Consider the following 15,823-nt stretch of genomic DNA (forward strand, 5'->3'; position numbering starts at 1 on the left):
AAGAGACGAAATATCCACATGTGACGTCATCGGGAATTACGACGCGTGCGAAAAAGAGATGAAGCGATATCCCCACACCGCGCCCACTTCTGCACATTACAATATTTTAAATATGAATTACTCGCTAATTTTTTAACCAATTGTTATGCAGTTTTCGCAGGAGTGCTTCTTTTTCGTATTATTAACCATTACATATAGAATAATGTACAAAATCAAGCATAGGCCGGTCCCCTATTTAGTGAAATAGATGATGTTTCGATGAGGTAGCATAGCACCTACCATTGCAACCATTTTTTACTGCGAGCTATAAAATGCCTAATTTCGAATCGACAAAAAATATAAAGGCGGTAGTCAGTGCCTGAAATTGCTGCATTAGTTATCTCAGGGGTATTTTATTTCTAAGTTAGTCGGTTACTTGCCTTTTATGACGTCACATAGTCACATTAACTTTCTCCTAGACTGGTTTTATGATTCACATTTTATTTTTGTCATAGGAATGTCTCTTCATAACAAGTTTCGAAAGTACATAGTTATCATATTATATCTTAAAAGTAGAAAAGACTGTAACTTATGAGTGTGATTTCAATACGACGGTTTTAAACAATAGATACATTTTATATCAGTGACGAATACGACGAAATGAATTGAATTAAATATTCGATTATTAGACATGGGGCAAATTTTGTTGAAATTCTGAGTGGCGGATGTACGGTCATTCCTAAATGAATTTATAGGTTGACTAGATGTTCCATATTAATTGCTTTTTAATACATATATTAGGAATATATCTGCGTATGCATTCATTTACGGTTGACTGTACCACATTTCCAATTCCAAACTGCATATTTATCAATACTGAATGGCTGAGTGAGACTCTCGCCAATACGTCATTTGTGCCATTGGTGAAGTAGTACCTCCGCCAATGACATAATATCGGCAAAGGTACATTGGAGGGCTAATTGCCTCATAGTATTGTTTGTAATGTTTAAAACCTATTGAGAAGGAACCAGTGCTGTTGTGGTATATTTTCTGTACTGGTAAGTTTTATTGCCTTTGAAAATAAACACCTCCCAACTAGATGTAAACGATAAATCAACCATTATTGTATTTATTGTTATAAGTACATATATAATAAAAGGGAGTACAACATTCCTTGTAGGTAATTATATAAGTACTTAGTGCCAATTGATATTGTTGTAATAAATTGTAATAACAGTGCCATTTTACTATTGATATGTTTATTGTATTGTTAATTAAGCCCACGTGAATTAAATAAAGCTTAAAAGCATGTGTTTTTTATTTTAAATCTTCATTAAGTAAGAGTTCATATGTGATATTTATAATTTAGTGTAGTGGCCTATTTACGTGTGAAAATGAATTTATATACTTAATTTATAGTTTTATATATTATTCGTGCGTCTACTTCTTGAAGGTAATAATTATAATGACTTAGTTTATTTCATATTGGCGCCAAGTCTTTCAAATAGTGCCTAACTGCGGCTTGAATTTAACTTCTGAGTGCGCTCTATGAGAATTTCACAGACAAGAACGAGCTACGGGGAGGAAAGTGTTCTACGTAGGTTATGTGAACCAGAGCTTTTAATAAATAAAATCAGTAAAAAATTCTAATTATTTGCATAATAGGAATGGTATTTAAATAAATAATAATTATTTTTAGTTTATTTAATTATTGCAAATAGTATGAAATAACAAAACGCATGTTTACTATCACGTTTGACATTTGACAACTAACAGTAACATCGTGTGAGGTTATTTTTTGAATTTAACAACAGTTTTAAAATCGAAATGGGTGAACTCACAGCAAGTAATATGTTCGAATCAGAAACTATATGCGCCGACCATAAGGACCTTATCCACGATGTGGCATATGATTTCTATGGGGAACGAATGGCTACATGCTCCAGCGACCAGTATGTTAAAGTAAGCCGTTTATTTTGTTGTTTTGTTCCTGTATAGGAGTAAGAGATTCTTTAAAAGTAGTTTTTGGAACCAACTCTTATATAACTTCAATCAGTCCTATAACAATAATACAGTCGTATACAGTTTTCTGAGTTGCATCGCGAGTGTCTCCTCAATAGTTGCCTACTTCAAACCGGTTGTATACAATAACTACTTATTATAGATAATATTTGATGTGAATCATTTCCAAATCCAAATTTACACCAATACATCTCACAAGTAGAACTTTGAGGCTATAATTATGATATTGTCATAGGTGTGGGATTCCGATGGTCGTGGTGGCTGGAGATTATCTGCCAGCTGGAAGGCTCATCACGGTTCAGTGTGGAAGGTGACGTGGGCCCATCCAGAGTTTGGTCAGGTTATAGCTACATGTTCATTTGATCGGACTGCAGCAATTTGGGAAGAAGTTGGTATGAACATAATATCATAACTGTATTAGTTTATTTATATGGTGATAGGACCTAATATAGACGATGTAGGACTATTTGGACAACTCTGCCGCATTTCTCGAATATAACTAGAAAAAAATATATAAACAGAATAAGTGTTTAGTTTGTTCAGTTGACAGTGTTTTTTCTTTAGTTAGTCATAACTTCATTGAAAAAATTTAGATTGAAATATTTTTTTTAATAACATCAATGTTTCAGGTGATGCAGCTTCTTCAGGGTCCGAGAAAGGTTTGCACACATGGCTGAAGAGGTCCAACTTGGTGGACTCGCGGACCTCAGTCACAGATGTAAAATTTGGACCCAAACATTTAGGTCTCTTACTGGTCACATGCTCAGCTGACGGTATTATAAGGTTTGAAGTTTATTCTGTACTTCATAAAGTTCCTTAAAAAGCAGGCGAGTGAAGGAGACTGAGATTTTATAGGTTGCAGATATATTATCATTGTCAGTTATTATCAATGATTTAAAGTATTCTTGAATCCCACAGTAATCCAAAGTGTGTTAACAATTTACATAGCTTCAACTATGTGACTTTTTTCCTCTAAGGGGAAAGATATTTACAAGCACATACAAGGTATGGTTTGGTCCAAATATAATATCTAGCAATATGGTACACCCCATTCCTTTCGCTGCCAGATCTATATCATCCTGCCAAACTGGATATGTAGCAATTGACTCCAATTAGAACAAGCTATTTTACCACTTCCACCCTTTTGCTATTGCTTTTGCTATAGAAAAGTGTGGAAATCTGGATAGGAGTACTGTATAAAAGACTGTTACATCCCCACTAGTAAAACATGCATAATGTTGGCACTGTTTCAGGATATATGAAGCCCCAGATGTGATGAATCTAGCTCAGTGGACCTTGCAGCATGAGATACCGACAAAAGTGTCCATCAGCTGTCTCTCATGGAACCCTTCATTATCCAGGTAAAATATTTATTGAGTAGGTAACATCTATTAATTATTCTAGGTATCAGGAGACAATTATAATAAAAAAAAACATGATAAAGTTCAAGAAATAGTTTTATTTTGAGGTAACTAGTGTTGTGTAGCATATTTTTAACAGTGTGTTGTTTAAAATGGGCACAAGTTTTTTAGTTTCCAGATTGGAAAAAGGAAAACAGGATAATTTCGTATTCTCTTAGGAAACCAGGGTTATTGAGACTCGAAGATGGTGATAAACTTGCATGTTGCAGAGTGGGCAACCCCCCAATGTTGGCAGTTGGGAGTGACGAGCCTAATACCAGTAATGCCGTGGCCAATGTGCCCAGCGACAAGGGAACAGCATGTAATGGAAAAGTTTTTATATATGAGTAAGTATGAGTAACTATGAGATCAATAATAAAAAAAAATGGTTTTAATGATACCTCCGTATGGGCTTCTCTAATATCCTATACAGGTGTCATTTTGCAAAATAAATGTGTCAAAGCGAAATTCCTGCAAGGTTTCTCTTTGTCTTTTTGAGTATAATCAAATGCGTCACCTGAAGGTAAATCTAGAATCTTGACCATATACAATTTATGTTTATGGTTTCAGGGTATGCAAGTTTATTTTCGTATCATGATGCATTAGAACATAAGTGAATAAGATATAAACATCTACTGGCCACCCAAGTGTTTTTCAAATAAAAAATAATAATAAAAAATTAAAAAAAAAATATACACAATATCTCGAACATGCCTGCCTAAATATAAAATCACAACACATAGACAATTATAATTCTTTTTTTCTTCAGGTACAGTGAGACATCGCGCCGCTGGACGCGGACAGAATGTCTCTCGTCAGTGCAGGAGCCTGTCAATGACATAGCGTTCGCGCCCAACCTCGGCCGCTCGTTCCACCTACTCGCCGTAGCCACCAAGGACGTCAGGATCATCAAGCTGGAGCCGCTGGCGTGAGCATCATTTTTAGTTGATACCACAGGGTATTCTTCTGGTTAGGTTTCAGTAGTGGACAAGAATCGTTGAAAGCAAAAAGCACCATAAATATTAATTAATCATATTTTATTTATTTGGCTCTATTCAAAAAAGGGAAAAAGTTGACGAGCCTATTAAAACAGTCCCTATTTTAATTTTTCTTTTTTCAGGGATAGCTAGTGCATTCTTAATTTTTATTGGTGGGTGACAATCATTTTGAGGATCTATATTCTCGTTTCCCTGTCCTTTTCTACTCTACTTAGCACACAATATGAACTAGATTTGTTTCTTCTTAGTTGAATTTCAGGTGAACCTATCCCCTGTCTGTAACGTTGGTGTAATGGCGTGTTGCAGTGAGGCGGCGGCGTCGTCCAACGGCGGCGGCGCGGGCCCGGTGCGGTTCAAGGCGGAGGTGCTCGCCGCCTTCGACGAGCACTACTCGTGCGTGTGGCGCGTGTCCTGGAACGTCACCGGCTCCCTGCTCGCCTCCTCCGGGGACGACAGCTGCGTCAGGCTTTGGAAGAGTCAGTCACTAACTAGCCTACTTGTTAAAGTTTCTTTTTCGTCGTTTCAGTATCCTGTTATAGTTACCGTCAGTTGACTTATTAGCACGTTCATTTAGACTTACGAATCAGGCGACTCATATATAAAAAGTATAATAAAAATACTAATAATATATATAAAAAATTTCATGTAGACAACCTTTTTTTTTCGACGTCGGTACACGAATGACTTCAGTGCGCATGATCAACTTACGTTCACTGGGGACGTTAGTGGTTTGCTTCTATCGAAAAATCGAAACTACTATTGTCTTCGTAAACAATTATGACCCTTAAAAATTGCCTAATGGGATTTAAAATAATTCAACATTAAAAATTTACTTTTGCTATCCAATAAAAGCCGTGTTTTTTAATTTCAATCTCCCTATTCCAGTGCAATACCTAAATCAGTGGAAGTGTGTAGCGGTGTTCAAGAACGAGTCTGTTGCGGGTGATTCGCCCTCACTTGCGCGTACGCACACCGCGTACATGCGCATGGCGGCCATGGCCAACCCCACGCACATGCCGTTCCACTGACACCGACGCACCGGCTCCTGGACCCCCGGGCACGTAGGTCAGTACTACTATCACGCTGGTTACGAACCAAAACTAAGCTAAGTTAGTTTAACTTAGTTCGCACAGCTAAGAAAATACCATAGTACATATCTTAGGTAAGAAAGTTAGCAGTTTGCATACAAGTATGAAACATATTTCATCTTTGAGTCTGCAAACTGCATTCAATTTCCAATGAACTGAAGCCAAGGTTCATAACAGGCTTATCTTACATTAGGATTGTAATAGTAGACGTAAATAGGACGAGTTTTTTTGTAGGGATCTGAACCTAAATTTATGTATCATAGAGTTCAAATTTATTTTTAACCTATTAAAAACATTTTTAGCACACTATCGTAATATAGTCCGGTTATTTGCTTTACAAAAATGTGTTCCAAACAAAAAATAACTTGTTAAATAAACTAAGTGTAATATTAAAATTAAAATACAATTAAGTAAGTACAAGAGATCACTCTATTATTTAGCGTTTAAAACGATAAAATTACTACAAATTATTATAAAAACATCCAAAACGTCCACTCGACACATCACAGAGTGTTTATTCACTTAAAATAACATTTCTAAATGCAATAACAATTTAAACATAATTTTTAGCAAATTAAGGCGATAGCAGCGCACGCGCACCGACGTAAGGAAGAAAAATCATTTTAGCATAGAACATAAATGTCGATCTAAAATAGATATAAAATTTTTGCATCATAGCCAAATTTATACAATTTTGTAATATAACTAATAAATATATTTAATCAGTGTTTTAAATCACCATATTTTACTCTCTTAAATCCTAAAGGCTTGACCAAATATAACAAGTTTTGCTCCTTAAGACAGCGCTAAAGCAGTAACAATTAAATATAGACAATTTGGCGAACTAATGTACATATTATGGCGCTCTGTTTGACAATATTTACTACACAATAGGGCTTGTTGTTGCAAAGTCTGCACTGGTTATTTTATTACTTTTATGATGTATATCCGACCAAACTTTTAAAGCTAAGAAGAGAGTGACTAAACAGTGATTATTTAAAACATTTTAAACATTAATTAAAAATATTTATAAGTATTATAAATGATTTTTCCTCACCAAATATGGCGCGTGGCGTTTTGTCTCCGCACGGTGTTGTGTGCCGCGGTACGTTCGAAACTGGTTATTTCATAGGTGCCGTCCGTCGCAGCCTCTGCAAGTGCGTGCTTTCTTTAGTGATACTTCTTGTTGAATACCATCCCACCTGTAAAAAAGTAACAGTATTTACTTTAAATATACCGAGAAAAAATATCATTCTGTTGGTGTGAGGACACCTGACTTTATACTCGATTGGAAACTAAAGTGAGAAACCCTCTATAATAGTAGGTTGTTCCCATGATGTGCGTTCGGGATCAGCAGATACCTACCGCGCTGAAGTCCTTGGTTCTAATCCCGGGTTAGGTCAAATATAATAGTAACTGGGATTTTCCATTTTAAAAATTATTTAGTCGCAGCTCGTAGTCAGGAAGCTGGCGGTGTGATATCCCTGAGCTTCGGAAAGCACGTAAAGCCGTTGGTCCTGCGGCTGATCTCTCTCCGGTCATGTCGGATCGCCGTCTCACCGGACTATGAGAGTGAAGGAACAGAGAGTGCACCTGTGTATTGCGCACACACTTGTGCACTATATCTCTTGTGCACCTGGCTGATCTTCGTTTAAATTGGTAGCTGTGGCCGATAATTATGGGCTAAGAGGAATTCATTCACTCATCCTATAGAATTTCATCATAATATACTACATGTAACAAACCCTGTATCGGATCTGATATATCCCAAATAGGAGCTGCCTCTCTTACTACCCTTTTGGAGATGTGGGCGTGAACCTGTGTATGAAGTACTCACCGGCATGGCGCGTTCGCTTTTACACTGGCTATTGGTCGATGAATTTGGACTGACTATGTTCCTGAAAAACGTAGCGGAGTAAAAAAACATACGTGGATAACGTTGAATAGTTAGTGGCTACTAGTAAGCGTTTAAAAAGGTACATTCCGAGTTTAATTGACAAGTACAAGTCTATAATTTGTCTATAAGTTGTTGTCCGGGGGTTTAAACATAATACATAATACTTTACTATGTGTGCAGTCAAAAAAGCTAGGCTGGTATGGTACCCTTAACGGAGAAGCATATGAGAAGCAGTCCAAATAGTGTACTCACCCCAAGGATGCTCTCTTTATGCTGGTAGCTTTGTTCTGGAGTAGGATGCGAGGCGGCGCGTTCACACCACTGGCGCGCCAACTAGACACAAACAGTTCAAGAGACATCTGGATCCTGTTGCTAATTAATGTTCATTGCTCGAAAATTTCCACATAATGTTAGGAATATGGATGTGTTGTTAATTTTTAAATTGATGTCAATTTTGTAATGATCAACTGTGTTGCGACGACTTGTCACTCGATAATATTTGGATCGCACCGATTTTGGCGTCCGGTGCCACTATATATTCGGATTAATTGGCCATTTACTTTAAGAATGTTAATTTTACGATGGATTCCACTCACCTTGGTAAACCATCACCGGCTTTTCTGTAAAACTCGGTCCTCTTGTCGCCGATCTTGACGGGACAGCTGTTGAGCCGTTGCCTTTCATTTTCCAAGCTGACCTTCCTCACGTAAGGGCTCCTGACAGCCTCCACGTTCCCATGTTCATCAATTATCGGGAGCCTTGGACCCTGGCCATCTCCATTCTCGTATACTTTGAAGACCGGTTTTCCATAGCCACTGGACCTGACCAACCCTGGGCTTTTCTCGGTCTGCACGGTCTTCGAAGCCGTCTCCTGGGGTTTCGGGTTAATAGGTTGCTCTTTCAGTTGTTGGAACAGTGGCCTGATGTTTGCACCCTCGGGCTTGGGTTTGTACTCTGGAGGCGTGGCTGGTCTCGGTTCTTGGTTGGTGGCCGACCAGAGGAGATCGTGGGGCGCGGCGTGCATCTGATGCAGGTGGGCCTTGATGTTGTATATGCCTGCGACCGCTCCGAACGGGTCTGCCTTGATCTCCGCTGCCACGTCTGTGATGGTCATGCCGCATAGTTCGGATATTTGTTTGTACATCTGGAAATATTAAAATTATAAGGTTGGCCTGGATGTAATACACAATTTTGCTGGATAGCATAGGGCCTATCATCTTGAGATATAAGAGAGTTTGTGGATTATTTTTTTTTAAGGAGATTAGAATTACGATTTCTTCAATCTTGCCATTAGAAGATTAGCCAAGTAACTCATCGTCGTCCAGTCACCTTTCTTTTGTTCGCGCTTACCATCAGAAGAGAAGTTGAGCTGGTCACCGTCTTTCAGTTACCTCTCTATGAATCTTGGGCTCAATGGCGCCGAGCGGGTGCGTCTTCATGCGCATGCCGGTCTTCTTGACCCAACGGTGGCGCGCCGCCTCGTCGATCTTCATCCGCGTTTCAACGTTGGGCTCCAGGAGCTGCTGGATGAACGCTTTGCACTCTGGGGAAAAATACGCCTTTTAAAAAAATGGTCTACTGATGATGAATGATGTATTAATGAATACTGTTGTTATCGTAGCCAGCGTTTTTAGTAGACATAGGAGAGGTTACACTTTATGTCTCAGAGGTGACGAGCGCAGTGGAATGCCATGCGGTACACTGTATACGAAGTTCTGTATGGTCTTGCTACTGTTTATGGTCGGTCGTAACTCTAATCATTGGATGAACGGTTTTCTCGTCTTTTCAATTAACTGCGATTAAGTATAACTACTGCCACGTCAGATAGCCGATACGATTTTTTAGTTTTCCAGAACTAATTTGATTGATTAAGCTGTTTTGAAACAGGATCTTTATCTGAAAGGTATCATCAGACACTGTGCTCTTTCCAAGATTGTTTAGTTTCGATAGTTTTTTGTGGAAGTACATTAATTATCATAGTTTACAATGTAGTCATTTTGCCCTTGCGGAATAGAAAACACTTCTAAGCATTTCATTCAACCTAACCTCACTTCTTAACTTATAGTTGTTACTGGTGACGTTGGTCACTCCAGTGATCCGTTTGCTATATTTTAAAATATATCTAAATAAATTGTTCTGTCCCCAGGTACGAAGTAACCCTCCATGCGACAGGAGCCGTTGTGTGTTCATAAGACTCGAGTGTACCCTAATGTTCAGTAAAATACCATCGGGTTTCCAAGAGGCTTCATTCTGGCTGACTAATTATAAGTATGTTATTTAACACTAATAAATTAATCTAAAGTTGTAGAGGTTTGTGGTCATCTTCCCTTCATTTTTTTGACTTCAACCATGCAGTCCACTCGCCTCCATAGCTTTTAATCTTTCAATCAGTCGAACAATCGAAACAGACTACATACATAATATATTAAACCTTATATCTGTGAACAAAAAATTTAGTTTTTTTTACTGAGTGTGCAGACTCGTTCAGCCCTGATGGTATAATTTACGTAAAGTGTAATAATTTACCTTGGATAAGAATTTGTATTTTGTTATAATATTCAGTCGTGTAATCAATAACGATTCATATAAATAACAAGAAAATTTAAGTCCAAAAAAAAACAAAATGTATGGCAAAAATTTACGTCATAGTAGTTGCTAGAAATATTATATATTTTAGGAAAAATCATCTTACCGCCTCCGCTATTGTTACTGAGGTAGTCATGTATCGAGTTAAAAATTGTAATAAAGTTAGTTATAAGATATTATCCTGTTATTATTTCATAAAACAAATGTGTTAAAGGCCAGTCTGAAGTTAGTAGTGTAATCAAACTCTCTTTGGGTTCGATTGTGACTAATTTCAGATGTCAGAGCCTGGTAATAAATCGATATTGCGATTTCTATGTCAAGCTATTGTAAATCGATTTTAAAATCGATAAGGTATGGTTTTATATGATTATTGTAAATCGTCTGGCGGCACAGTATGAGCGAACATACAGCCGACAACTACATCATGCCAAGTTTAGACTAGCAAGGTCTTGCAGCAATATATTCAAGAATTTCCAGTAGTTTTATACACTTGAGACTTGCCATAAGTCTTACAATCTTCAAAATTTGCAGAAGTTTACTTGCTATGATTGTTGCACGAGTTTTAAGCCGACTTCTGCAAGTTTTTTTGCTAATCTTAACTTCGCTGTAATAGGCTGTTTCGAGTGAATCATGAAACGCGTTCCTGTGGTTTTGGCTGAGGAGGGTGAGAAGTCTTAGACCCTCAAGATGTTCCTTCATACCGTCAGTTTGTAGACCAAATACCGCCAATGTGAAAGACTTCGTTCACGTATTGTAATAAACGTTTTCATTATTAAAATATATTGCATTGTTTTATTTATTAAAAAATATGATAACTTTGTCCTCATTGAAAATGCATATTGCTGGGGCTCCAAAGACACTATTAATAGAGTCTAATGGTTAAAATGAAATGATTTTGGTCGGTATTCACCCACGCGAGGCCCTCCAGCCCTATCACCCTAAACTTCCAGCTACTCCCATGCTGATTGATTTATTTTACGGATCGGATTGATTGGGAGATATGGATTAACATCTATTAGTTTTGTCATTAGATAGTAACGTCTTGTGCATGTAGAAGCACAAGTCGTGAGCACACTCGTGACTGGATTGTGACATCCAACACGTCGAAGTTGCGCGATTGGTTCCTTAGTCCATGCTCGTTGTCTATTGCTTACATGTACCATGCGGCTACTACTATATAGTCTCGTACAATTTGACAAACGCACGTTCCCCGCAACCACTGTTCATCTGTGCTCATGACCGAATCAGTGTCGGATTTGACGCCCCCGAAAAATTGGCAACTGCGCAGGCATAAACTAAGTTGCCTATTCTAAAGGGAAGTATAATTTGGCTCTGCAACTAATTGTGTTGGTGGATGTACCTGGCGTAACGGCCGCGAGCGCGGCGCGTTGTTTCCGCGCGAAGCCGCGCGTGATGGCGGCGCGCAGCTGCGGCCGCGAGCGCCCCTCCCCGCCCGCCGCGCCGCCGCCCCCCGCGCCCGTGAACGGCAGCCCGCCCGTCACCATGCCGTACACTATCACGCCTCTGGGAGACAACAAATATCATTATATCCACAATAGTGATGTAACGAATATTCGCATTCGCATTCGCATTCGCGAATATTCGCATATTTTTGGATATTCGCATTCGCATTCGCATTCGCAAAATTTCTGCGAATGTTTTGCGAATGTCAATATCAGAAAAAAAAAATTGAAGATAATAGTAGACTGCCTTGGTGGCATAGTTCTACTGCATGTGCGGTACGGCAGCGCTCTAAGGTCCTGGGTTCGAATCCCAGATCGGGCAAAGTGATATTTGGGTTTTTTGCTCAGTATCAGCCCGGAGTGTGAAATTTGTGCCCGACATGGCGATAGGCTCGCCCCTGTCACACTATTAGACGGAACACACTTGGCGAAAAGTGGGTGCCCTGGTTGCGCCTCTGCATACCCCTTCCGAGATAATATTCGTAATACTGTGTGTGTGTAATAGTAGGTTAATAAAAACAAAATCTAAACTAAAACAATATTCTTCTACAATAAACTATAAATATAGTCTAAACAAACAAACAAAAAATTATAGACTCTCAAAGAAAAATACCTCTCTTTCTTAAAACATACCAATTAATTAACTATTTTTACCATGTTTTTAAGTTAGTAATTAAACTGGAGTAGAGGAATATTAAACTTTAAAAATTAACAAAATTATTTCGTTTACTTTAATAAAGCTTAAAAATGTAATTCTCATTAGAACATTAGCAACTAAGAAATTAAAAGCAATTGAAAGAAACAAAAACAAATTCTTCTATAATTTTTTTATCAGTCTTTACATAACTTTCTAATGTTTAGATAATTATCATCTTAGATAATAATAAAATTTAGATAATCATCATAGAAAATTGGCGCCAAATTTGAACAAAAACTAAACATTCGCATTCGCGAATGTCGGTAGCAAATATTCGCATTCGCATTCGCATTCGCGAATGTTCAAAAAATGACATTCGTTACATCACTAATCCACAATATTATTTTATAAGCAATTAAAGCCTGCTTCTTTGTAAAATTTTGCTCGCTTGCTACGGGCACCAGACTTTAGGCAGTGCGTTAAAGACCCTAGCGGACGTCACAGGTTCGAACTCGATGTATTGTGATTTAAACGCCAATCGACATAACAGCTCTTGCCCGTAAAAAAACATTGAGATCTAAAAATAAAAATCGTCCGGGGCTCCCAGGTAACTAAGGCCGTACCTCTATACTATAGACTGATAGTATTTTAATAGAGATATTTTAAACGCCCTCCGGAAAAAAGAGGTTCATATTACAAAGTATCCTAGACGGATTATGTGTTAACTATAAATTTAAAGAAGTCTGCGAGTCTTACATGCTCCAGAGGTCCACCTCGGGTCCGTAGCGGCGTCCGTCTACAAACAGTTCAGGAGCGGCGTATTCAAGTGACCCGCACGGCGTGCGCAGCGCCCCGCCTGCGCTCCACACGTTGGAGAGACCGAAATCTGAAATAAAAATACAAAACTTACAATTCCTCCATAACGTTCCATTTGACTAGATTATTTCGTAGTGGGCTAAATATAGATTAGTGTGCTTAATTCGAGCTGCAACGATGTCAAAATGCGACCTACTGCAGATCCTGGTTTATAGTTCTACATAACAAAAAAAACTTACCAACGATCTTAATGAACTGTTTAGTTGCATCCAGCATGATGTTTTCCATTTTTAAATCTCTGCAATGATAAAAAAAGTTAATTATGCAACGTATTGACATGTTATAAACGCAATATTCCGTGAGTTCCGTTCCAACTTCTGGGTTCTATTAATATTTAGACGTATAAAGTACTTAACATGTTTATTGATCGGACATTCAGAAGCATACTTTCAAGCGGAACGATCAACGTCCATTTCTAAGGAAGACAGACAACCTGATTAATGTAGCAGGAGAGAGCTTGTAATAAAACTGTAAATCTTTAGGGGAGGTCTATGTGCTGAGGGACGTCTTGGGAATGATGATGATGCCAATAATCAGTATATTTGAGTAACGTACCTATGCACAACCCCACGCGCGTGCATATGTCGCACAGCGGAGACGAGCTGCGCGGCGAGGCACCTGGCTCGAGGCTCGGGCAGCCCGCGCGCCGGCCCGCGAGCGCCCAGCACCAGCGCGCACAGGTCGCCGCCGCCCGCCGCCTCCATCACCACGTACAGTCGGGGGCCATGCTGACACAACACATTGATCCTCATAGACCTTTATATTATTTTCTGTATGATATGAGATCCCTAGATATAATAGAGTAGGTACTTACTAATATCTTATTTATATTACAAATGTTTGTGAAAATGTAAGTATATTTGTTAAAATTAAGGAGACATAGACATGATGCATTTCTATAATTATTGTCAACGCTAATAGAAAACGTAATAAGTATGAGAATGACATATTGTAGAAATGAATCTAGCCTAAGGCTCCTGGTAGGATTGATATAGAGGCTTAAGTTTATCCCGAAACAGTGGTAATTATATTCTGGGAATGGACTTTTAAGCGTTCGAAGTCCCGAACAAAACCTAGTAAATATAAAGTTAAGTTTTCGTTTGAATCCGATAACTTTCTAACCTTCTCAGAGCGTACCTAACAACATTCGAAAAACTAACTCAGAATCTTTTAGTAAAAGGAAACCCCTAAGATGTATGGTAATTAGTTATTATGTACCATCATAGTTTCGTAGAGCGCGGCTATGCATGGGTGTCGCAACCGGGCCATCACGCGAGGCTCGCGGTGAAGGTTCCGTCTCGCGTATTCCTCCTTTATGCATGTTAGATCTATTATTTTTATTGCCACCTGTAAAAAAAAAATCATTATAATTGCTTGTTTTTAATAAAAAAAAATGGGCACATTCTTTGCAGGTCAGCAAACAAGTAGAAAATTTGTTGCTTTTTTATCACAACTACTTGAGAAGATTCAATGACTTTTATAAATTGGGTTTTTAACTTTCGTAATTAGCAATATAAATAAGTAAATAATGAATTTTAATTATGGAATTGCGTGACGACACCAGCAGATTGCTGGTAAACGTTACATTTGCCATAAATAGCTGTAGAAAAACCATTCAGCACTTTGATTTAAATTTATGGGATTACACAGCGCTCGTAATCTTGAGACATTGAGTAACTCAGCTTACCGAATTTGTCTTCTAATTAAAAAAACTAAAACCTTTAGTCTATTTTCCATTTTTGCCTACATCATTTTAGTTTAAAGGAACATTACTTAATTATTACTTTGAAGGAGGAAAAACATTCAAATATCGTTCATGTACAAATTTGTAGTATTAAGTAGTTTATACTTTTAAATCATAATTACTATCAAAAACTGATGCAGAAAACTTCACCTAAACTAAGGATAAGAATATAGAGTCTATAAAATATTTGATGGTCATTATTGTAACTAAAAATGTTTACCTTTTTACCAATGATCCTATGAGTTGCCTCTTCGACTCGCGCGAAGTGTCCCTTCCCGAAGACAGTACCGTTCATCAGATAATTGCCCACACTGTAAACTTGACTCTTATTCCTCACGTTTGCTTTCATTATGCACAATTAATTCCATAACTTGTTGATTTCAAATATTCGCAACGGATATTTGCGAATTCGAGGCTCGTGTTTACATCGACACGTCATTATGTTGGGTCGTTTTTGTTTGAACTTCGAAATTGGAACGGTGATGTGACATTTATTGGGTCTATTTATAAAGTATCGACGCGCGTCGCGGCACTAAATAGTTTTTTTTAACAAATGTCAATTGATGTTTATTTTTCAACCTTGTATCTAGAAGCACTTCCGAGGTGTTCTAATTAAAACATGCAAGGACCAAGTAAGGCTAAAGGAAACATTATGGGCCTTTTGCTTTTTTTAATGAGTGCCACGCTGCAGATTGTTTAGCAGCATTTAACTCATTCTTAGTTTTCTGTTGTGGGTTGTGAGTATTGCCTTATCACCGATATCTAAACAGTTACACGATACTTGCATCTACTGGCATCTACTTTAAATTCATTAAAATAATTGACTAACATATTCATTTCTCCAAAAAACTTTGACCTTTTTAATGTACAAGCGAGTTGTAAACTCTTAAAGAGGGCCATTGCAAAGGCGTTGGGGTCGACTATAATTTCCCACGAGGCGTCTCAGCTGGCCCACTGCTGCGATAAACAACCGCAGCTCAGATAATACACGGTGTAATAAAAACCTGCAGTCTGAGAGGTGAGTTGAATTTGACTGAAGGTTTATACCTTTTTTTGTATCCAAAGGGTGGGTAGATAGCAACTAGTATAATAGTTATGTGTAGCTATTGTATTTAGATTTGATTTTAGAACTG

General features: G+C 38.1%; 2 protein-coding genes across 2 annotated transcripts; one reads left to right on the plus strand and one right to left on the minus strand.

The window, feature by feature from the left end:
- Positions 1-1,687: 1,687 nt before the first annotated feature.
- Positions 1,688-10,752, plus strand: LOC115451806 (nucleoporin SEH1). The gene is made up of 9 exons (XM_037439348.1): positions 1,688-1,941; positions 2,237-2,393; positions 2,631-2,784; positions 3,255-3,362; positions 3,632-3,748; positions 4,171-4,329; positions 4,706-4,875; positions 5,285-5,464; positions 9,531-10,752. The coding sequence occupies exons 1-8, from the start codon at positions 1,807-1,809 to the stop codon at positions 5,425-5,427; spliced, it is 1,143 nt and encodes a 380-aa protein (XP_037295245.1). The 5' UTR covers positions 1,688-1,806; the 3' UTR covers positions 5,428-5,464; positions 9,531-10,752.
- Positions 6,246-15,200, minus strand: LOC115449916 (MAP/microtubule affinity-regulating kinase 3). The gene is made up of 11 exons (XM_037439347.1): positions 14,911-15,200; positions 14,165-14,293; positions 13,502-13,674; positions 13,126-13,184; positions 12,827-12,956; positions 11,331-11,494; positions 8,776-8,927; positions 7,981-8,528; positions 7,637-7,717; positions 7,325-7,385; positions 6,246-6,689 (listed from the first exon to the last, which is right to left on the minus strand). The coding sequence occupies exons 1-11, from the start codon at positions 15,037-15,039 to the stop codon at positions 6,609-6,611; spliced, it is 1,707 nt and encodes a 568-aa protein (XP_037295244.1). The 5' UTR covers positions 15,040-15,200; the 3' UTR covers positions 6,246-6,608.
- Positions 15,201-15,823: the final 623 nt, after the last annotated feature.

This window comes from Manduca sexta, chromosome 16 (assembly GCF_014839805.1).
Source record: "Manduca sexta isolate Smith_Timp_Sample1 chromosome 16, JHU_Msex_v1.0, whole genome shotgun sequence".
Classification (NCBI taxonomy): Eukaryota; Metazoa; Arthropoda; class Insecta; order Lepidoptera; family Sphingidae; genus Manduca; species Manduca sexta.